The sequence below is a fragment of the Aptenodytes forsteri genome, unplaced genomic scaffold, assembly GCF_000699145.1.
Source record: "Aptenodytes forsteri isolate BGI_AS27 unplaced genomic scaffold, ASM69914v1 Scaffold284, whole genome shotgun sequence".
Lineage (NCBI taxonomy): Eukaryota > Metazoa > Chordata > Aves > Sphenisciformes > Spheniscidae > Aptenodytes > Aptenodytes forsteri.
The window spans coordinates 3,283,848-3,306,455 of NW_008794445.1; the positions used below are offsets into that span (position 1 = coordinate 3,283,848).

Consider the following 22,608-nt stretch of genomic DNA (forward strand, 5'->3'; position numbering starts at 1 on the left):
CGGGCGGGCTGCGAGGCCGCCCTCGCGTCCGTTTCGCTGTGGGCGCGAGGGGCACGGGAAAGCAGCTCTCTTCGGCAGCGGAGTCGTAGCCCCAGTTACGGTTGAATCCGAGGGAAGAACGGTTTATTATTTGAAAAATAAAGCAACGATGTGGAAAGCTCCTTGCTGTCTTCAAAATACGCTTTATTTAGTGCCTGTTGTGTTCTCTTGTCTCGTTGCGAGGTATCCTGTTTGTCCTCTGCGTAGGTGGAAACAGTGAAAACCCTCTCTTTTTAGGCTGCACAAAAAGCTGTAATTCTATTTCACTGCCTGGATCTCCAGCCTGTTACTCCAGTCAATAATCACATAGTGAATGCTTTATGTTATGATTATCAGTTGTCATGCATAAGTAATCTTCAATTGGTAGCTAATCATACTGGCTCCCACAGAAAATCCACAGTCTATATGTCCTGCTATAAGTCTCTTGAGTCTCAGCTCCCTGAAAGGCAGGCAGCTGTTCTGCTTGTGTTATACTTGCTTATGCTAGTGAAAAATTGATTATGATTTGTTCTAAGAATCCAGTGCCATGCCTTGGCAGCGTGAATTGATTTTGTAGTAGGCACATGGTAAGTGATGTAAAAGAGAGCCAGTTTCCAAAACATCAGCTGGTAGATGTTAGGAAACTGATTACCATCTCCTTCCATGTGTCTGATGGTTTGTATCTAGGCAGAAGCAATTCTTCAGCTGCAAAAGGCTGTGACTGAGAATTCCAAAGTTGGTAAAGTTTGTGACAATGATGTTTAATTTTAGCTATTGTCCTATCGTGCACACCCTGAGCTCCCAAATGCACACTTGTAATTCTCTTTAAAACTTGTCTGCTTTGGCTGTGTGTGGATTTGGAAGTGGGATACATAAATGTATGCTTCTTAGGAACTGTTTTCAGTTTGGCTAATGCTACTGTCAAGTAAGTTAAATACATAAACAGGGACTCTTGAGTATCTTTCATACAGAAAAAAACCACATTGCTATATAAACTTGTGTTATTTGATGGTTTCTTTGTGGCATTATTAGTAAAAAAAGAACTGGAAGGGCCTTGGAAACTGTGTAATTGTTCCAGATGAGTGGTATTTTTTGAAGACATAGTCAAGAAAAGACGATATATAGGTGGTGTGCTTCAAGCTCTGCAGTGTTTGAGGGAAGCAAGGGAGGGAGAATGCTGAGTGCGTCATGAACACCAAGTGTAGAAATTGGGATGTGCAAACCGACATGGCTTTGTGGGTTTTCTTGCTGGATTGTCCGGTTTAGCATACGTTAATTTCTTTCAATCTGTTTTGTGAATATTTGATCATTAGTTGAGTTGTGTGCACGTTGTTTCATAAACTATTACGGTACACAACAAATTGAAAAGTTAAGGAGGGATGTTTATGTCATATAAGGTGAATGAATGCTACTAAGAGGCAGATGACTGGAGTATAATTCTGCAGTTTTCTAACTGGAAGGGTCTTTTACCTTGACATGGTGCATTTTTTTCCTCTAGTTTGCAAGTCATGTGCTCTCCGAAGATTTTCCATCCAGCCTGCCCAGCAGAAGAAGATTCCAAACCGGTATTTGGGCCAGCCCAGCCCCTTCACACACCCACACCTTCTCAAACCAGGTTAGGTACAGGCCCTGTATGAGCCAATCATTGGTATTCTTTCTTGTCTGTATTTTGCTGAGATGTCTAGGACAGAGTATTGATTTGCTGCATCATACAGGTGTCTGATTTCAGCTGTTTATGATTACCTTCATTAGGCAGTAATTATATTTAGTAGTTCATTTCCTTGTCTGAGATGATACTGATTCCAAAAATAGGCATCACATGTTAGCTTTTTACCGTTTTCTCATGGGGTGCTCGGTGTCACTGACTTCAGTACTGGAGACCTTTCATGGCAGTGGCATCTTGGGAGCTCATTGTCCTGCAAATACAATACAATTTATATTAAGGGAGAGTCCTTTGTGCAAGCTGAACTGCTAGAATGCTTCATATCTAATGTCTTGCGGGTCACAAAATAAAGGTGTCATTCAGAAAAGGAGATCAGGGAGAGATTTATTGAGAGATGGACACTACTTGTCTAAAAAAGCATGCCCCCTTCAGAAGAGTATTCAAGCTGTGAGGAAAAGAAGAAAAAGAGACTTGTGGCTATAAAGTTAGAAGGTAGTGATGAAAGAGAAGCTGAAGTTGTGCAGTTTTATGAGATTAATGAAAATGAACATGTAGGTATGAGATGACCATGATTAAATCTAAAAAAAATGGGAAGTAAAAATATGTTCAAGAATATGTCCAGGAAAACATTCTGGTTCTGTGTTCTTTTTCCATAGATAGGTGTACAGAAAGAACAGATGAATATATAACCGTGCACTTACATATTTAACTGTAGAAAAATTCGGGTCAGAAGGGACCTCAGGACGTTACTGGGTCCACCCTCTGCTCAAAGCTGAGCTAACTTCAATATTAGATCAGGTTGCTCAGGGCACTGATTAACAGTTCACAGTAAATGAGGTTGACACTTTAAAAGTAGTCACAGCTGAAACACTGGAGATTAGTTCTAGCTGCCCATAGTAATTTTCCGTTTAATAAAGGAGTGGTGTTTTCCTTCAAATAATACAAGATTGTTTTATTGCAATTATTGTTTTAAAAAGCAAATGTCTTTAAGGCAAAGAGAATTTCCAGGCCTTGCAGTCAGAAGACAAATGGGATTCCCCTGTTCCACCCTACTGCAGCTTCTGAACTTCACTGGACTGTTTGTGATAGTTAGAAAGCTGACTGGAATGCAGCGGAGCATAGGAAATTTGCAGTGTAATATTGCGGAAATGGGGGGTCAGATTGCATTAAAACAGTTTCTGTGTTCCCTGTCATTTCTAGATCTACAGAGTAAAACAAATTTGGTGGTTTTGGTTTTTTCTTTAAAAAAAACAAACAATACTTTTACACCAAATAGGTGTTGGGGATGTATGGTGTTGAAAAGGTGTAAAGTTTAATGCAAATACAACATATGTGATTTTCTTAAACTCTCTTTTGTCAAGGAAAAACATTCTGAATAGAACTTCCCCCTCCTACCCCACCCATGCAAGAACCCACTTACCGTACAAGTCAAATTTCAATTTTTATTCTAGAATTGTCACTGTGTAATACATTGAAGAGGAAGAAAAGATTATGAAAGTAGAAAGTTAACAGTATGAAAATGCAATCTATGTTAAAATAGGGTATTAGCCAAAGTACTGATTAAGGCTCGTGTATTAATTTAAATCATAGTTAAGGAGTCTCACAATTTTAAAAATACGTACTTAAGCTGTTGTTGGTTGTTCTTTCAACTTCAGTCTGGTTTTGGTGAGTATCTTGATCACAGTACTTCGTATCCTTCGTGACCGGAGCAGTTTAAAACATACTTTTGTCTAAGAGATAATTTGTTTAGTTAGAGTCATTAGGAATATAGTATTTAACTTTGGAAAAATCTGATTGTTAATTATTGAGAAAAGCTACATCTGCCCTGGAGAAGATTCCTTCTCTTAATCGGAGTCTGCCACCAGCCTGCAGTTCATGGTTTCTTCCTGCCTGGAATCTTGTGACTGGTTAGACTCTGCAACCTCTGTGTTTCTGCCTGATCTCCCAGTATCTGTAACACTCAATCCACCCCTTATGGCTTAGAACTAGTTACTTTATGAGTTGACTTAGTGTGTATTTGAATAGACATTCTAGCTTTATCTGAGGAAATTAATGCTCAGCCTTAGGAGGTAATCTTCTGTTCAATGTCCAGATGCTATAAAACCCTTCAGCTTTCAGCAGCCAAAGTCCAGTTTGCCTTGCCCCTTCCTCTTTTTTTACATGTCTTTCTGAAAACATCCATCTGTTTTGGATGTTTGTCTAAATCTACCAGGTTTTGTGATTTCTGCTTTTGCACAGAAATACATAACAGAAAATCCGATTTGTTAAAATAAATTTCTGTCTTTGCATGATGGAGGAGCAGATTGAGTGAGGATGTGCTGTAGGAACGGAAGCTGAAGAGTTGCGTGAGAGAGCAATGGAAAGGCTAATGAGGGACCACAACGAAGCCATGCATTTGAAAAGCATGAGGGAGTAAGCAGGAATCAGGCATGTGACTAGTAAAATATTGTGAGTGCCTTGAATTTCTCGATCTCATTTGTTTTGTATTCGTAGGAGAGGTAACCCCGGGATTGTCACAGGTGGAATATGCTCTTCGCCGACACAAGCTGATGGCATTGATCCAGAAAGAAGCCCATGGCTGGGAAGGATTGGACCACACAGTGATTCTGCTATCCAACCCCACGTACTACATGAGCAATGACATCCCCTACATTTTCCACCAGGACACTAACTTCCTGTACCTCTGTGGGTTCCAGGAGCCTGACAGCATCCTGGTGCTGCAGAGCATTCCTGGCAAAGCGCTGCCCTACCACAAATCCATACTTTTTGTGCCCCGGAGAGATCCAAGCCGAGAGCTGTGGGATGGGCCCCGATCAGGCACAGATGGAGCAGTTGCTCTCACAGGAGTAGATGAAGCTTACACCATTGAGGAGTTCAGGCACTTGGTGGCCAAACTGAAAGGTAACAAAAAATGGAGGGGGAATGAGGTGAGATGTGGTTTGCAGGGTCTGAATGGTGTGGGTTTGGAAGGTGGTCTGTGACCCCAATTCAAGACTATCATGAACTTGGGGACATGCCGGGGGTATGACAGTGTGACAAAAGCAGTTGGAAGTTCTTGTTAGCTTCCTGAGGGTCACCAGTGGAAATGTAGTTTTGAAAATAATAGTTTTTCCTCCCCTCTGAATTTCTTGTGTACCCATGTGAATGCCAGTGCACATCTGTGAAACGTAAGGAACAGGATGAGCAAGAGAGCATTGCAAACTGTGTTACTGTTTTAGTCATATCTTTTTGCTGACAGAGCCAGAACCAGATGAATTTTAGGAAACTTGAAGGTATTTTATTCATAATAGACTTGGAAAATGATCTACACAGGAAGGTTGTTAGTCCACTCACCTTTTTTAGCTAGGTGTTGACTTACTCTTGAAATACGAACATTGCTGTCCTTTAGACGTGTTCTTCTGCAGCTAACATCACCATGTAGCCTCAATACTTATAATCCAGGGTGAACTTAAATGCATTATAAAATGAAGCTGAAGGCTTATGACAGTATAAAAAGGGCAAGCGCTTGGGGGATTACGCAAATAAATAGAGTGAATTCTGGAGTCTTAAATACCATCTCGGATTCTAGTTACTTTGTTTACAAAAAGGATATATTGAAAATAGAAAAGTCACAGAAAGGGCAACGAGGATGATCAAAAGTATAGAGTGCATGTGAGAGACATGCTGGAGAAACCTGCTCAGTTTGAAAAAGAGAAAACAGAAGGTAAGGTATGAGAGATGTGTATGGTTATGGAAAGCACAGAGAGGATGAGTAGGAATGATTAGTTGCTATTTTTCATAATTTACAAACAAAGGGAACGCTGAATGAAATGATCACATGGCAGGTTTTGACACCTTTTAAGTTTTAAGTTGTAGATCATTTATGGAAGGTTTGGAATGTCAAAAGTATAAATGGATTCAAAAGTTTTTAGTTCCTTGGGGGAGAGGTCCATGAAAAGCAGTTAATCACTGTTATGAAGATGCAGCCTTGAAATGAAGAAACCATAAGTGCGGAGGATGTGCTAAGGGAAATACTCTTTCATAAATGCCCAGTTTCTTAGAGACTTTTTGTAAGCAATGCTAGCATTGCTAGCATTTTGTAGCTGCTAACGGCTACTGTCACCAAAGAAGGAAGGCCTAGGTGGACATTAGCTGTGACTCAGCATGGCTTTTCTACTCATCCCCATTTAAAATGCTCCTGTGGGGAGAATGTGGGTGCTAACTCTGATGTTCTAAATAAATTTCAACATAGGTAAATATGTTTGTCCTCAGTAAGTTCATCTTCTCTCAATGGCTGAAATAAGCAGTTGTTCCCCAAAGATATTCTGAAGCGTAGTTGATAATGACCCTGATTCCGTGTGGTGGGTAAAAGATAAATTGCCTTACAGCATCAGGGGGGACAGGCTAAATGAGAGAACAATTCAGAACATGCACCACTGCAGTGCAATGACTACGTAGCTTACACAAGTGCAACTTTGATATGCAAACTCTGAATGGATCTGTGCAAGATGCATGTATTCGGTGATGATCGTAAAACCCGATATTTGCATAGAAGTGGGGATTTGTCAAATATACATGCTATGAATTGGTAATCTTCCAGATTTTGAAGACATTGCTAGTATCCTGTGCAGTGAAAGTGTCTATATGGTCTGTAAATGCAGATTCAGAGGAAATTAATTTCTCAAATATAGCAACAGGTCTAGTTTAGGAGGAGTGAGTTTGTTCAGTATGGGGAGGACATTTCTACATTTATTTTCATCTGTGTCAGCTTTTGTTTTGTATTCCAGGTGAATCAAACATTGTTTGGTATGACTTGACGAAACCAGTGCATACAGAGCTGCACTCTGACTATATGCAGTCCCTGGCTGAGATAAAAGTTCGGAACAAAAACCACATCCAGGGCATCCGACATCTAGTGCAAAAGCTTCGGCTGATCAAATCTCCTGCAGAGATTGAAAGGATGAAGATAGCTGGACGGGTGACAGCAGAGGTATGGGGTTGTGCGCTCTCCAGATGAACCAGTGCATTCCTTTAAAGAAGAAAGGGGAGAGGGCTGTCGATGGGGTGACATGGGTTGGAAGGGTAGCTTTGGTCTAATCTGTTACTGAACTGCTGCATCTCAACCATCAGCTGGGCTCAGCTCCCTCCACATGACAAGGGGAAACAGGAAGACTGCTTGGACTACCATCTTCTCTCAATTAGTGTAACTCCAGCGAAGACAAGCCAGCAGCTGTTAGACTTTGTTTAAAAGCAATATCTATTCAGGAACAGGGGTAGCCTCTTCACTCTCTTCCCAGCTTCCCTTCTCCTTCCCCACGCCATTTTCTTTTCCATTTATCCTGTTGATTTTGCAGAAACAGGATTTTTGTGAACACATTGCCTGTGTATGCCTCTGTATTCCCCCTTCTCCCTCAAATACCTTTTGAACTCATTGGCCAATTTTAAACAAATCTGACAGATACCTCAAATGCAATTATGTTTTTGTAAATGTTATTAAAATAGATAGCCAAATAGAAAAGAGAGGCACAGCTTATCCTTCTCTGAAGGAAAAGCTGCATAAGGCACTCCTATTATACGTGAGGGAATCCATAGGTGAGACAACTCATAAAATGCCAACCCATGGGATCAGCTTCAATCATCTAATCCTTTTTCAAAAACTAGAGTAAATCAGCCCCTAAATACAGTTTCACGGGGAACAGAGCTTAATTGGTTCTAGTCTTCACAGCACTCTGCATTTTCAGTTGCCTCTGGTTCCTGTGTTCTAGGCCAGCTGATTTTAGGCCTTCCTCAAAAGACAGCAGGTAAAAAAAAAGAACTTCCCTCAAGTTCAGGCTCATTTGCTAACTGAAAGGCCCTTCTTTTTCATAGGCTTTCACAGAAACAATGTTTGCCAGCAAATCCCCAGTGGATGAAGCCTTTCTGTATGCAAAGGTGAGTACTTTGTGGTTGGAGGTGAGATAGAAGGGATGGATGTTCTTTATCCTTCCAGGAAACTAGAAATGTCAGATCTCTCTATAATGTGTCTCCCACTGTAGCACATTGCTCCTTCACCCAACTCTTGCGGTTCCTAGGACGTGCGGAAAAGTCAGTGTGAGGAATTCTTCAGCTGTACTTCCCATACCCTTATTGAAGGAACGTAGTGGTTGTCTAAGTTTATCTGCTATTGATGTCTTTTTCTATTGTATTTAAATACAAAACCTGCTAAACAATCAGATATATAGTTATAATCTTACTCTATAATACAGTTCTATTGTACAGAATTTAAGTAGTTACAACACATATTTGTAAAGCCTGCTTCTCTTGACTCTAGCCTCTTACTACCTCAGATTACCACAGCTATCTTGAAGCAGTGTAGATGCCTCTCAGGACTAATTCGCCTGCACATTTGGTAAGGAATTACAGTGAGATGCCTGTTTGAGGCCTGCACATTTGGTAAGGAATTTTGTAAGGAATTACAGTGAGATGCCTGTTTGAGAAACATCAGCAGGATTTGACCCTCTGTTATGACATAGATGGGCCTGTGCTGACATGGCACTGACTTGTAAAGAAAATTATTTTAATTAAAGTGTATTTTACAGATCAATTTTTCACTCCAGATTAGGATCATAAAACTTACTTTACTACATGTAGGCATCCTGGAGTGTTCTGTCCCATGTGGTTTTGGTAATTATAGGAAAGACACATTATGAATATATTGAGGATAAAGAGAGTCTTTATAGATGTAAGTTTATTCATTTCCATGCTTTCATCAACTTCATCACTCAAGAAAGGTAAAGATCTTGAGGCTTACTGTGCCTTTTTTCTTTTTTTCTCCTCTCTGACATCAAGGTAGTGCATGCTTTCAAACCTTCTTAGTTCAACAGAGTCATGAAAATAGATACTGCTGTAAATATGCTGGTACTTTGTAATTTTAAAAGACAACAACAAAACATGGCTGTTGTCATGCTGATATTTAGGATCTTTGAAAATTCGCAAAGTCATATGACAACTAAGAGCATTACTTTATATAAGAACAAATCCTCACCTGGATTTATGACAACGTAATGAATGTTTGATGCAGTATTGAACAGCTTGCACCAGAAAGAGCTTCCATGAGACCAGATGCAGGCTTAAAACACTCTCTTGAAAAGTGGGTAGTTCTGTATTTTTTTTTCTCCAGTGTTCTTGGAAAACCTTCAAGGCTGCTTTCATTTAGTGAACTCACTTTCCAGTTTCACTTTGTGTTGTACGAATTAACAGTTGTAGGATGTGAATTACAACAGCCCCAGGGCAGTTAATCACCTGAATCAGCAGTAACGGTCTCCTCCTCTCTCAATTGGTATTCCAGTTTGAATTCGAGTGCCGGGCTCGTGGTGCTGACATCTTGGCATACCCCCCCGTTGTTGCTGGTGGCAACAGATCAAACACTTTGCACTATGTGAAGAACAATCAGCTCATCAAGGTAAACCATATGCTGTCCAGTAACTTAAAATGCAGTGCTGTGACACACTGTCCCCATATGTGTCCCCTAGCTGCTCTTTGTTTTGACTGAACAGATCAAAAAACTTATATATTTATTTTCAAGTGAGCGGGGAAAAGGAATCCTGCCCTGGTTAGTTTTACTGTCAGTGACAGATTAACTTCACTCCATTTAGTCTCTTTCTCTCCTCTTTGCACTTGCTGCAGCATTTTCTGAACAGTGGAAGGACTTGCAAACAAGCTTGCAAATAACTTCATTTAACGAGCATGTCTACTCCCACACCGTGTGCAGCAGTGTGCAGTGCTGGGTGGGTTGCTAACCTCACAAAAGAGAGGGACCACTGCAGCAGGCAGAGTGAAGGCACTGCGGGGGGTCTTCTGCTGTCACTTGCATTGCTTGGCCTTGCTTTGCAACATAAGGTACAATAGCGCATTCCTGCTCTGGCGAAGCTGAAAAGCGTTTTGGACTCTGTGTAGGCCTGCACAGCAGGGAAGGGGAACAAGGAGGGAAAGGATCAGCGTTAAATGTTGAGAGGTAGATTAGATGGCTGTAGGTAAATTAATGTGTCTTGTCTTATTTTGAAGATTCACATTATTGATTGAACCCTCTCGAGCTTTCCTGACAATACACCTTTAGATTCAGATAAGTATTTTCAGGAGCAGTATTCCCCCACTGCTCTACTCACGATTCACTCTTCAGAGGAGCATATTTTTCCTCTGTCTTAATGCAGGATGAAACTTTCCCACTAACATTGTCTTTTCTTGAAGCTGGCATGCTAGCAGACCTTGAAATGATCTGCAGAGACAGACGTACAAAAGATATGACAGGCTGCTTTTGGCAGAAAGAAGCCTCCTTTGTTATACTGTCATCCAAGGTCAGGCGTGCTCATGAAACTCCAGTTGCTTCTGTTAAAGTTGTTCAGTTAAATGACTGTCACTTGTTTTTTTCAAAACTGTTAAGTAGGAGGTTAAACCCATAAACTTGACTCTTTCTTTTCCTTTGTGTGCTACTTCCTATAGATCTTGTTGCCAAATAGGCTAACAAAGTGTCTAATTTGGAAGGTATCTGAATGCTGCTTACGGCCTCGTGTGGACTTCATTCAGTCTGCCACTTAGTGGACTCAGCTTTAAAGAAAGAGGACAAGATGCATGACATAAGGCACTTACTCGGACAATCAAACCACAGGCTGAATTCCCTTAGCCAATAAATTGTTACTTAGCTTGTTTAATTACTTGGAAGAGGGGAGGTGCTATAATTTAATATTTTACTTAAAGAATTGAACCAGCTATTCTGAAAAAGTTAAAAATACCATGTAGATGGGTAGTTAATGGCCTGTCTATTCAGTGGGATAGTGAGATCTGCTCACTGCTAGTTTATCTACTGTGTAAGTATTTGTGGCACTTAACTGTACACAACGATAGTAGCTAGCACTGGAAGTAGTGCTAGCAGTGAAATTCTGCTTCTTATTTTTTCCCTTAACGTGCTAGAATTATTCCTTGTCATTCCACATCATGGCTGCTGGCACAGTCTCAGATCTGTGGAGTGAATCTCTATAAAAGGCCTTGGATTACATGTAGTGTAAATCCATGGAGAATTTAATCCAAACTTTTTACAGATGTCACTGCTCTGTTTGTTGTTAGCCCCTTTAAGGAGGGAAGGCGAGGCAGGGATTTTGTTCCTGGCCCTTTGTCTTTTTTGCATGGCTTTTTGGAAGATGTGCAGTCAGTGATTTAATTGACGTGGAACGGTTTTGCTGAAGTGAATTGGAGGTTCACATCTCCAAAAGTTTTTTCTTCATCACCAGATAGATTCAGAAGCATATCTTAGAGCAGTCAAGAAAGTCCCAGAAGAGAACAGGGAAGATGGTATAAGCTATTCAGTAGTGCATTTACGGTAGTGATACGCTGTCAGAGAAGTGATTTTGCTGGGTCCTCCTACCTTGTGACAAGGTTAAATCTTTAGCTGTTAGTGATCTTGTGGGTAGCTCAGAAATCTGTTTTTGTGGCAAAACCCTTCTGTCTCAGTCACTAGCAGAGAACTTATAGTGAAAGGAGTCACTGGTGTAATTTGCTGGAGTAAGCGATCCAGGTGTGAATGGGACTGATGTCTCAGAGCGCAGAATAGTTCAAGGAAAATGTCTTTTTTTTTTTTTTTACTCCAAAGTGTTTGAAAATCCATGTTAAGAGTTATAAGGTTGTATATAAGCATAACAGAGACTACCTTGCAGAGAAACAATCCGACTGGAATAGCTGTTCATAAACAGTAGCACCTGTGGTGGTGTTCTGCAAAAGGAATTCACATCTTTGCAGCTGCTTTGCCAAAATAAGTACATAATCTCCTTCCTGCTCTCAGAAAAATCAATTCAGTTAATAGCCGGACTGACCCACAGGACATTTTTTCCTGTTATTCTCCAGGATGGTGAACTGGTCTTGCTAGATGGTGGATGTGAGTCTTCCTGCTACGTAAGTGACATCACACGTACCTGGCCTGTCAATGGAAGGTATGCTGCGATAAGGCTGTTTTGAAGAACTTTGAGAAGCTCTTAAATAATTGATGGATTGAGTGTATGTGTGTTTAATCTCTGTGTGAGTAGTTTTAACGTGTCCCATTCTGTGATTCTTCAGAGTAATCGAATTATATAAACTAATCTTTCAGTATGAGAAGCAGTATTCCCCACTGCCTCATTAATTACTGCATTAATATGTGTGATTACTGCTATTTTCAGCTATTACAGCACGCTTAAAGTGCAGAGAGGGCTTTTGTGCATTCAGCTGTGGCTGACTCTGGTTGTGTGTAAGAAAACAGGAGTTTACTTGACCTGTACATGGCTCTGTCAGTTGTGAATTTGCTGGTGCGGTGTCCCTGCAGTTGTGTGTTTAATTCCTGTATGTTTTGGCTCAAGTGCATTCTTTTTCCTGCAGTAGCTTTGCCTTGCTTTGCTTTGGGGTTAGGTTGTCAGCTGAGAAACCCTGCCAGAAGCAGGGGTTTGAAACACTTCAATACACCCAGTGTATTGAAGGGCATGTTGCAGTGATGCCGTCTGGCATTTCATATAAGGAGCCGTTGCTTTCCTTTCTGACTTTCCCTGCTCCAACATTGAACTGAATCTGTCCCCAAAATAGGTTCTGGGTGGAGGTTTAATTGTGAGAAATGTCCTTTGTTCCTTTTCTCAATGGTTTTCAGGTTCACCAAACCCCAAGCAGAACTATACCAGGCTGTCCTGGATATCCAGAAGTCCTGCCTGAGCCTCTGCTCCCCAGGCATGAGTCTAGAAAATATCTACAGCCTCATGCTGAGCCTTATTGGACAGAAACTGAAAGAGTTGGGGATCCTAAAGAGTAGCATCACTGAGAGCCCCTTCTTCAAGGTACTTGAAGTTTTTTTACTCCAGCTTCCCCCCACTAGGCCTGACTGTTTTCTCCTTGGGTTATGCTAGTGGCTTTAGTTTGGCTCAGGAATGTGCTTTTGAGATTAATCTTGTAATTGTCCCCACTCACCGTGCTTTAATTCATGTTGTGGGCTGGTCTCAATACAGGACTGGATTTCTCTCAGACAAGGCTAAACTTGAAGATGTGTTTCAACCATTCAGCGCACAATTTGGTCTGAAGTAACCCCCCAGTCTTACAGGCACATAGTGTGAATATGTGTTCCTCAACGCTTGCTGTTTCACCCTGCAGATCCATTCCCATTGGTCTGCACTACTTGTTAGTGTAGATGCAGCTTTAGAGTACAGACAGTCTGAAGGGACTTACAGAGACATTGGCACTAACAGAAAATTCTGGGTCCAGGGCTGGCTGCAGGCAATTAGTCATAGTTTTGTGATCTGTTTAACATAGCATAAATCTGCAGTGCCACCAAAAGGTGCAGCCCATTCTTCTCGGTCATTCCACCTGCTGCCTCTTCTGCACCATTTTGTGTTGGTATTGGGATTCACAGAGCGAATGTGAACAAGACTGGGAAACTGGTCTGCCTTGGAGCTGAACCTGCAGATAAAATAGGATTGGTTTGCAGTTAGAGAAGTTTATCCAGTCCCACTCACTGCAAACCTGTATTGGGATTCACAGAGCTACCTGGTGAACAAGACTGGGAAACTGGTCTGCCTTGGAGCTGAACCTGCAGATAAAATAGGATTGGTTTGCAGTTAGAGAAGTTTATCCAGTCCCACTCACTGCAAACCTGCATGATTGCTGATGCCAATACAAGAAAGATGGCAAAACCAGGTGATGGAACTACCCCTTTGGCAGCAGGACAGATTTCTGCCAGATTTAATTGTCCTACAGTGTCAGTGCAATAACAGCACAAGTTCTTGCCTGTGAACGGAGGCTATCATGCCAGTTTCTGTCGGCAGGCGGCAGCACAGCCAGATGAGACCAGCGTCTGTCTGCAGCTCACTCCCCAGTGAATGTGAGGAGCGTGGGGCAGAAGAGGAATTAGCTCTTTGATTCCTGCTGTCAAGGAGCTCCTCTCTGGAATGAGGGGGATTAGGGGATTAAGATGGTGTGGGGGGAGGCAGTGTCAGCGCCCTGTAGAGGTGGATTAAAATCCTGCTGTAGCTGCTGAGTGAAATCGGCACAGCATCCACTCTGTCGTGCATAGGAGACCTCTTTGCCGCATCACGTAGCAGCTGTATCAGCTGCTGTCGGTTGTCAGGGTCTGCTGATGGGAGCAACGCAGGGCTTGGATGTTTAAGGGATGGAAAGGGTTGGGGCAGGAAAGCTCACTGAGCCGAAAACTGAAGTCTTGCCTGAGATGCTGGGCTTGGGCTGTTCTTTTCAGAGGGGGGAAAGGCAGTCTGCAATATGCCTATAATAGGCACCTAGTACTGGTGGGTTTTGAGGGCCATCCAGTTCTGGTAAATGGAAGACAGTCCCTGGTGACCTAGTCATGGCAGTAAGATTGCTAGTTAAGCACATAACTATTCTGTCTCTTCTCCCCATCTTTTGTACTGGAACAAGAGGTTGGGCTGTGTTTAACTGCCTCCATGACACTTGTTTTGTCTTCTGCTAGGCTGTTCGAAAGTACTGCCCACATCATGTGGGCCATTACCTGGGCATGGATGTTCATGATACCCCAGATATATCCCGATCGCTCCCGCTCCAGCCAGGCATGGTGATAACCATTGAACCAGGTAAAGATACGCAGTCAGTGGTGGACAAAAACATGCAACACTGAGGATAACAGTATTGCTTTCAGTAATTAGTTGGTCCCTCAGACCAAAGCATTCAGGTCCTTTCTGGTGAAATTGAAAATGGTTACAGTATTGGAAAACATTAAGTTATTCCCCTCCCAAAGTCATTACAGTATTAGAAAACCCTATTTCCCTCCCAAACACAGCCAAGGTAACAAATCGTGTGAGTAAACTCTCAGACAGTGATCGAGTGCAGTGCAGAGAAGCAGGGTCAATTCACTTGTGCTGTGTTCTGTGTTATTGTGACTAAAGTACTACCAGTCACTGGTAGCATAAGTCTCAAGCATTGCAGTCTGCAATTACAGGCATTCACAACTTAGCTTTGCAAATTAGGCATTTCACGATGAATCTTTCTTTCTGCTTGTCACTCGATTTGGAGCTGTCAGCTGGAAACTGATATTTAATGTTTTGCTCTTCTCTCTCTCCGTTCAGAACACTGTTAAAATCATCATTGTGAACATAGCATTGAGAGCAAGAAGTGCAGAAAGGCCAGCTGTAATTGTGGAAGTTTTTATTAACATGTTAGTGTCTGTAAGCACTGAGGGACACTTTCCTTTCTTTGCCCACCAACTGCCATGAGTGAGGGGAAAGAGAGTAGCTTTCCTTATTAAAAATTTTCAGGATCAAACTCATGTTATGTTGCTGAAAATCCAACCCTGCTCTCATGGTGGTGCAGTAAGGGAAAGGTGGTTGTTATGGAGAGTGTTGTGTGTTTTAATTCCCTTCCTTCTTTCAGGCATTTATATCCCTGAGGATGATGTGAGTGCCCCGGAGAGGTTTCGTGGCATTGGTGTGCGCATTGAGGATGATGTTGTGATAACAGAGGATGCGCCTCTCATCTTGTCTGCTGACTGTCCCAAGGAGATCTACCACATCGAGCAGATCTGTGGCTGCAGCTCATGATGCCCCTTCTCTGCCTCTTTCATCCTCCTCAGGAGACGCAGCCCTCCAGGAATGCAGATCCCTGTAGCTGGCTATAGTTGTCAAGGGATGGAGGGTGTGGACAGTTGATGGCCGTTTCCAGGACTGGGGCTGGGAAGTGGAATGGAAAAAGCTTGGGTACTGAGGGATGAAAAAGCAAAGCAACCTTTTCTGTGTGCATTTTCCTTCTGATTTGATTAGTGCTGATGTTGAGCTTGTTGCAGGACATGGGAGTGGGTTCATCTCCCTGCTTTGTGGATCCATCTCTTCTGGTGCCCTTGGAGGGATGAATTTTGTCAGTGCCACCAGCAGGGCTTCTGCCTGGTCCCTCTCCAGATGCATAGGTATGACTGCTGAGACCAGGGTCTCGTTTTTTCCCCTTTAGCAGTAGTTTCACAACAGTCAGATTTTAAAAATGAAGCTTTGATAAATGGTGTTTTGGGGGAATAAAGCGTGTCAGACAGCTTTTGTTTTTATAGAGCCCTGGGAGAAGGGGTTTTGGTAGTCAGGAAGATGGGTTTGGTTGGGAGGTAGTTTTATCTGAAGCCTGTGGAGAATGCTTTTAGTATTCTAAGGATAAGGATGTGTTTGGGCCTTGTTCAGGCACATGCAAAATAGGCCAACAGCAGGAAAAAGCATCTCATCTGGTCTTTCAGCTTATTGGAGTGTTTGGTAATTTCCGAAAGGACAGATAGGGCTCAGGAGGTTGGATATACCCAATCTTGCTGTCTTCCACATTGCCTTCTTTTTGTCCCAAATGTCCATTCCAGTCTCCTGTTCTGAGCCCACCTCTATCCTGGGAAGCAGGGCTATGTTGGCTGTGCTGGATTCCACTGGTGAGCTGCTGGTTGTCATCTAGATGTGAGGTGTCTGATTCTGGGACAGTCCCAGCACCTTTCTGGTTTGTGCTGTAAGTGCCAGCAACTTCAGCAGTGTATTTTTGACGAGTCTGCCCTATGGCGAGTCTCAAGTCTTCATACGGCTTTTATATGAAATTTAAAGTAATTCTTTTAAAAAATTCTGACGGCAAGATCACAGCTGCCTTTTGCGTTTTGCCAAGTGCAGTCAGTAACTAATGCTCTGTGATTATATTTTTAAGGCAGCTTCAAATGTGATTAGGGGCTAGGATGAATGAGGAGTAAAGAGAAGAGTTGTCTTCCCTCAACATCAGCCTACCACCCAGGCCATTGTATGCAGTAGTAAATACACCTACTAGAGGCAAACGTGGTGCCTCTGTATTTACTGAAAATATTTTGACAATCAGCTATTTAACATGTCTGAAAAATGCCTCTCGTCAGTGCATCTCCTTTTATTTATGCTTGCTGTTGCATCACTTCATCTTACTTCCTTTCTGGTGGTAGCTTTCAGTATTTTTCATCTGTTATTTTCAATTTTCTTTCTTTTTCTCTTCTCTTCCTATATTGTCTATTTTTGACCCATTATTATGTCACTGCTTCCTAATCAATTTTGCTTTCTAATCAATGTCACTGCCTCTTCCCCGGTTTGCCCTAATTCCCCACAGTGAACGTGGTCAGAAGCACGTGGGGAAGGTAGTCAGGGTTCCTGAGTTCGACCTCTGGTTCTGTTGCTGTGTAACCGCTAGCGAAATCTGCTCTTGTTTTCTCTCTTTTTTCTTTTCTGTGTTTCATTTCATTTAGTGAAAGCCAAATGGACGATGTCTTGTGTCTCTCACTGCTTTTAATGGGATCTGGGTGCGGGCACTGGGGTTTGAATTTGGCACTTGAAAAGGCAGCCAAGACATGCCGTAATTTTATTTTTTCAACATGACGAAAAGTAAATGCTTTTACAGGCTTTAGTGTATCGAGTTTCACCTAGTTAAGAGAATCTGCTAATCTTTGATGGAAGCCTTTGTTAGATGCTCATGCGTTACAGTGATACGTACAGTGTAAACTGTTAGAAGGAAGGCTTGCGAAGTGTGGACACAGAACCAATGAATACTTCAGATGTTGTTCTGATCTGTAACACGTTTGTTGTTCCAATTACACCTGTTAGAGCCATGTCAACTGGGACAAATCTTGGATTTTGTAAACTGTAAGCAGCTTAAAATAACATTAACCTGAGAGCTACATGTGTGTGCTGGTCTGCACATCTGCCCGTGTACCTGACAGAGTTAATAATTGTACTTACTGTAAATAAGCCTTTGAAATACATATATAAAGTTATTTTTAAAATAAAACAATTTGTAGAAAGTCATTTCTCGGGCCATCAAGTTGCATGGCTGTTCAATAAATATAAGCACCTCCAGAAAGAGCATTATTTTTCAGCAAGATTTATAAATTATCTGTAACCTATCTTGGACTTGAAATAACAGTGTCAAATGCAGGCACGCACTAATTGCTACTCGTCTCAGGAAAATCCTGCAACTTGCAAACACCGATAGATTTTAGGAATGTTGCGGATGAATGTTTCTGTCAGTAAAGAAGTGTTTGTGACTCTGCTGAGTGGAGAGTAATGGATCTGCTAGGGCTGCTGTTCTCCATCATGCTCAGTGTGTCTGATTTAGACTGTGCATTGCTCCATATTCTGTAATTCTTCCACAGTGTTCAGCCATTTCTTCGGCATAAACTGCTGCTAATGTTTTGAATCTGTTGTTCCATGTAAAGAAGAGTGCATTTTGCAGAATGTATTAAATTTGAGTCTTGCAACCTAAGTTTTTGAAGGCTTTTTCTCACTTGTTGCAGGGGTGGATAATCAGAGTGTCGTCTGGGACCTACACACATGCTGCAGTGTCCCTTGAATACAACCAAATCCATGAACATTTTACATGGCCTTCATCGAGAAACTCTAAAGAATCCCTTCTCTGGCTGCACATACCCGTGGCCTACCTCCCCAGTCGCCAGTCCTATACTGCCAGATTTACGGTCTGTCTCTGCCACAGAAGAGATTCCTCGTTCCAACCACTTGGGTGCAGGAGCAGCTCTGGGTGGCAGCACAAGTTGCCAGCTGCTTGATGAGGGCGATGGTGGGATTACTGGAAGCGAAAGAGAAATTGAGGTATATGCAAGTTCACCTGGGGAGAGGTTTTATTGCAACTATGGCACAGGTCGTAAGGGCATCAGAGTACAAGAGAAAATGAGAGCCAGCCATCCCTATGGAGAAGCTGCTTTGCTTTCAGAGGAGCCCCGGGAAGCTTTTCTTGGCTATCCCATTTCACCTTCTACCAGGGGCCCGCTTTGCCTTGCAGAGAACTAGTTAGTAGTAAAGTCCTGTTGTTAAAGTACAGTCTGAGCAGAGGTGCCAATTTGCAGATATGCTTCTGTCATCAAAGTGGAAAGAAATTTGGCATTTAACACAATTTGGCATTCTATCTCTGTTTTCTGTGAAAAATACAATATGTCCTTCCTAAAATTGCATTCATTATTTTGCAAAGGAACCTGATGGTGTAGGAAGAAGCAAACTGAGGGAGTAAAGAGAATGGAGATGGAGGGTTTTGGGAATGTACAATGCAACAGAGAAGATTCAGAAGGGTGTGATTTGGAGCTGTGGGGATGTGTGCAGGTGGATGTGAGAGCAAGGAGAGAACAACAGGGCATAAAACGGCTATTCGGTACGAGTGGCGCAACAGCTCCAGGAAACTGGTTATGCTAACCAGGAGACCCTGATTGATTTGTCCTACTCAGGAGGGGGGAACAAAGGAGTCAGATTGTATTGATGAACTTGGTCTTAACAGTTAGTTTAATTGTTTAAAATTATTTAAAAATCAATAGAATTATCATATGAGAAAGTTTTCTGTAGTTTCATTTTATTGATCATGTGTCATATTTTAAATAATGTGAAGGGGAAAAAGTATGTTTGCAGGCAAAATCTTCCTTATGATGGAGAGAGCAAGGCTGAGGTTACATGCTCTTATGCTACCCAAATTACTGCTATGGAAATTTAGTAATTACTCCCAGGAGAATTACCATAAAGCAAAAAGAGTTAGGGTTAAACTTAGGAAAAAATCTATACGAGATAAATGACAAAAGTGCTTTAATTAGGATGAGATGCTTAATACTTTGTGTAATTGGATAATGAAAGTCTGCACTGCAATGAACTGGCATTTTTTTATTTCTTTTACACTGAGTTGTCTAGAAGTCTGTATAGGCATCTCTTCATTAGTATGCAGATCTAAACTGCATTTAAGTTTATGATTTTCTGAGATCATTACAGCATCTCTGTTATATGTGCTCCCTACATGCATGCTCAGCCTCTACTTGATTAAAAATCATCATTTGAACACTTTCAAAACGCTGGCTCTAGGAGTGGGTCTGACATAAAATTCATTACATTTCAGAGGTGTAACAATAAGTTACATTTTAAAGCAGAATTTATCATCAAAATGGATACTGAGACATGGTGGGCTCAATGGTGCTCAATTTCTCCCCTCAGCTCCTTTCACCTTCTTGGAGTTTGTTTTGCTGTCTTAACTGGCTGCCAGCCCCGAGCCTTCCTCGCTAGCAGCAAGCGGAGCAATGAACTCCTATCTTCTGGGACAAGTTATGCCTCAGCCCACCTGGTTGTTTCTCTGAAGCACCACCTGATATCTGGCTAACCAAAACCAGACTCTTCAGAAGGTGGGAAGAAAAGAACAAGGAAGAATTTCCAGGTTCTCCATGCGTGTTACCTTCTCTTGCTGACTCATACCACGTAATGCCTTTTTAACTACCATGACAGAGTTATCCATTAACAATGGCAAAGAAAAAAAATAATTCCTGTCTGGGTAAGCCTTATGACCAGATCTTTGAGCAAAGAAAAAGTAAACGAGAAAGCTGGTTGTAGACCCAGGAATGAGAATGGCTACTGTAGGGTTCAAAATGTTCCTTCCCTTGAGGTGTTGGGGAAACAAGTAGCACTGCAGGAGCGATGTGCAGTCTCGGTTCGGGAGCTTCTTGCGAATGCTGGTCTCAGACATGCTGTGATGGGCCAGAACTGACAGTGGTTGAAGCTCTGTGTTGGTTTTCTCCTCTCAAGACCGTGAAACGCCTGTGGCCTTTTAAAGGAATCTTTTATTCACGATTCAGGCAGGAATATCATGGCAGCAGAGGTTGGGAACACTCAGCCTGTGGTTCAGTCATCAACTAGAAGTTGGCAGTCCAGCAGAAAATAGTTGAAATGCAGTTCTTTCCAGAGAAATAGGCTCACTGTGCTTTTTTGTCAGTAAACTGGGCCAGTAAACTGGGCCAATATGAACAATACTGTGTAAAGCGGAGAGAGGCTTAGCTCGCTTTTATTCGTAGGCAGGAATATTCTGCCTCTATGTCCACTTTTGAGAGATTAATGCAAAATGGGATTGGCCAATGATCTAAATTAAGATTAAGCAGTCTGACTCTTGTACCAGGAAATAGTTAGCAGATGTCAAGTAATTTCTTATCATGTGAATCTTTTCACTCAGAAAGGTAGTGCTTTAAGTTTGTTTTTCCAGCCTAATGTGCTCACAGAGTGCAACATACAACATCAGTTTTGCCTATGGGAGCTACAAGTAATACTTCTGTAATTAATAGTATTGCATCTCAGTTGTGGACATGTTAGCTGGCATTGTAGTCATTCAGAGAAATCACAGCTGTTAGTGGTACAGAAGGGGTGGGGGTTTAAGCTTTCTCAGAGCAGGTCTCTTACCAGGCTACAAAAACAGGCAACTGCTGCTGCCTACGAACACCCTTTCTTACCTCCTTTTGGCAGACCGATCATTTCTGTTTAGTGGCCCGGGTGAAGTTTGTCATTTGTGTTTGCATTTCTGTGCTGTTGTCCTAATGTGCCATCAGGATCCTGTTTTGATCTAGTAACTGCTTAACATTTTTAACGTTTCCCCTTGGATAGACAAGGTTTGATATGGCATCAGGGATTAGGAGAATTCCCATCGTGGGATTGAAACTGATGTGGAACTGGCCTGGCTGGCTCCTCGCACACTGTGCATACACTCCCTCAGCCCAGTTGCACGTGTCTTCTCATTCTCAGAGGGGCAGAGAGATACGGCTCTACTTACAACTCAGGAATCGCCAGTCCTCGCATCCCCATGCAGCTGCCCCTGTCACGGAGGCCTTAAATCTCCGACTGTCCTTCTAACTGTTCCCCCTCCAGACTTGTGGAGGTACCAGTCTGCAGCCGAAACAGCCGTAGCCTCCGGTGTGCTCATTGCACTGACCTGTTACTTGTTGTCAGATTCCATAAGGTACCGCTGAGGTTCCTGTGATGCGTTGCAGATATCTGGTATGTATATTGCTTTCTAATTTATGCTTTACCCTGTTCTTTTTTTCCAGCTTTTTAACAGAAACATGGATGTTACTGTGGTGACTGTAACCAAGCAAAAACACACAGTTCGTATTGAGATAGTTGTACATTTGTGGACCTGGGTATAATTAAGAGATTTTTCAAAGCGCGCTGTGTTTTTTGCCCTTCCCTGCAGAAGAGAAAGGTTTCTAATGAACTTTTAGTGACACAGTATAAAGTGGAAATGTGTGATTCATCTTCAAAAGCATGTGTGTATTAGTGTGTATATATACAAACACACATATATTATGCAAACAAATGCTGTGACTTCTAGCTAGTTAGAGATTTAGAAGATATTTTCTCCAAGCATAATTAAGATTGTTTAGATATTTGACTTCATTTCTGTATGCTTTATTTGGATTTCTTGTTAAATTTAATTTTACCTTAGAATTTCCAGGTTTATAATTCTGGGGGTTTGAATAATTGCATTATCTCTGTAATATATTTTACTGTAAATCACTGCCATGTAGCCTTGACGTTGCCTCCATCTTCAGGGTTTTGTTCAGTTTTATAATGTAATTTCCCTGCAGTGTGAGGCTTTTGAGGAGACAGCATTCTGTCTCACCTGAGGAGTGCCTTTCCAAAAAAGGTGAGAATGTGCTATCTGAAAGATGTGATTATTACTCTTGAAATTCAAAACTGTAAACTATGTGAGTTTTGAAGCCAAATGTATCATTCTAATTTAGTTTCTTAGAGAAATTAAATAGAACAAGTGTAGCAATTAATGAAAAGGAGGATTGTAGTGCAAACCTAAATTCCTAGTATACTGATAACTGAAAATTAATCTCAGCAATTAGATATGAGAGCTATTTTCCTCCAGTGTGTAACTCTCTGAAATTTTAGTGAATGTTAATAATAAATTAGAAGACTGATAAGCTGTTTCTCTAAGCTCATTTAAGACATGAAATGCATCAAATGCTGCATTTCTTAAGGACTCCATTTTTAATGAGTCACAAGCTAACAGAGGACTGAGTTGAAAATCCTCTAGAATATTGCCTATCTTCGGTTAATAGAGTCACTGAATGAAAGGGTAGGAGGCACCCTTTGATCAAGTAGTTTGAGCACCTTCCTATTACAGCCATTGCATTTTACCTCCTCAATTTAGTGCTGAGC

At 41.8% G+C, this 22,608-nt stretch overlaps 1 protein-coding gene across 1 annotated transcript; it reads left to right on the forward strand.

Moving 5' to 3' along the window:
- Positions 1-1,494: 1,494 nt before the first annotated feature.
- Positions 1,495-17,899, forward strand: XPNPEP3 (X-prolyl aminopeptidase 3). Its single transcript, XM_009290003.2, has 9 exons — positions 1,495-1,633; positions 4,175-4,582; positions 6,448-6,650; positions 7,529-7,591; positions 8,988-9,101; positions 11,534-11,619; positions 12,303-12,486; positions 14,127-14,247; positions 15,044-17,899. The coding sequence occupies exons 1-9, from the start codon at positions 1,495-1,497 to the stop codon at positions 15,208-15,210; spliced, it is 1,485 nt and encodes a 494-aa protein (XP_009288278.2). The 3' UTR covers positions 15,211-17,899.
- The last annotated feature ends 4,709 nt before the right edge of the window (positions 17,900-22,608 follow it).

Excerpts from the sequence above, each read along its gene's own strand:
- XPNPEP3 (XM_009290003.2), top strand. The coding sequence starts at position 1,495 with ATGGTGCATTTTTTTCCTCTAGTTTGCAAGTCATGTGCTCTCCGAAGA. Across the intron at positions 1,634-4,174 it reads CCCACACCTTCTCAAACCAG|GAGAGGTAACCCCGGGATTG; the intron begins GTTAGGTACAGG and ends TTGTATTCGTAG. Across the intron at positions 9,102-11,533 it reads AGAACAATCAGCTCATCAAG|GATGGTGAACTGGTCTTGCT; the intron begins GTAAACCATATG and ends GTTATTCTCCAG.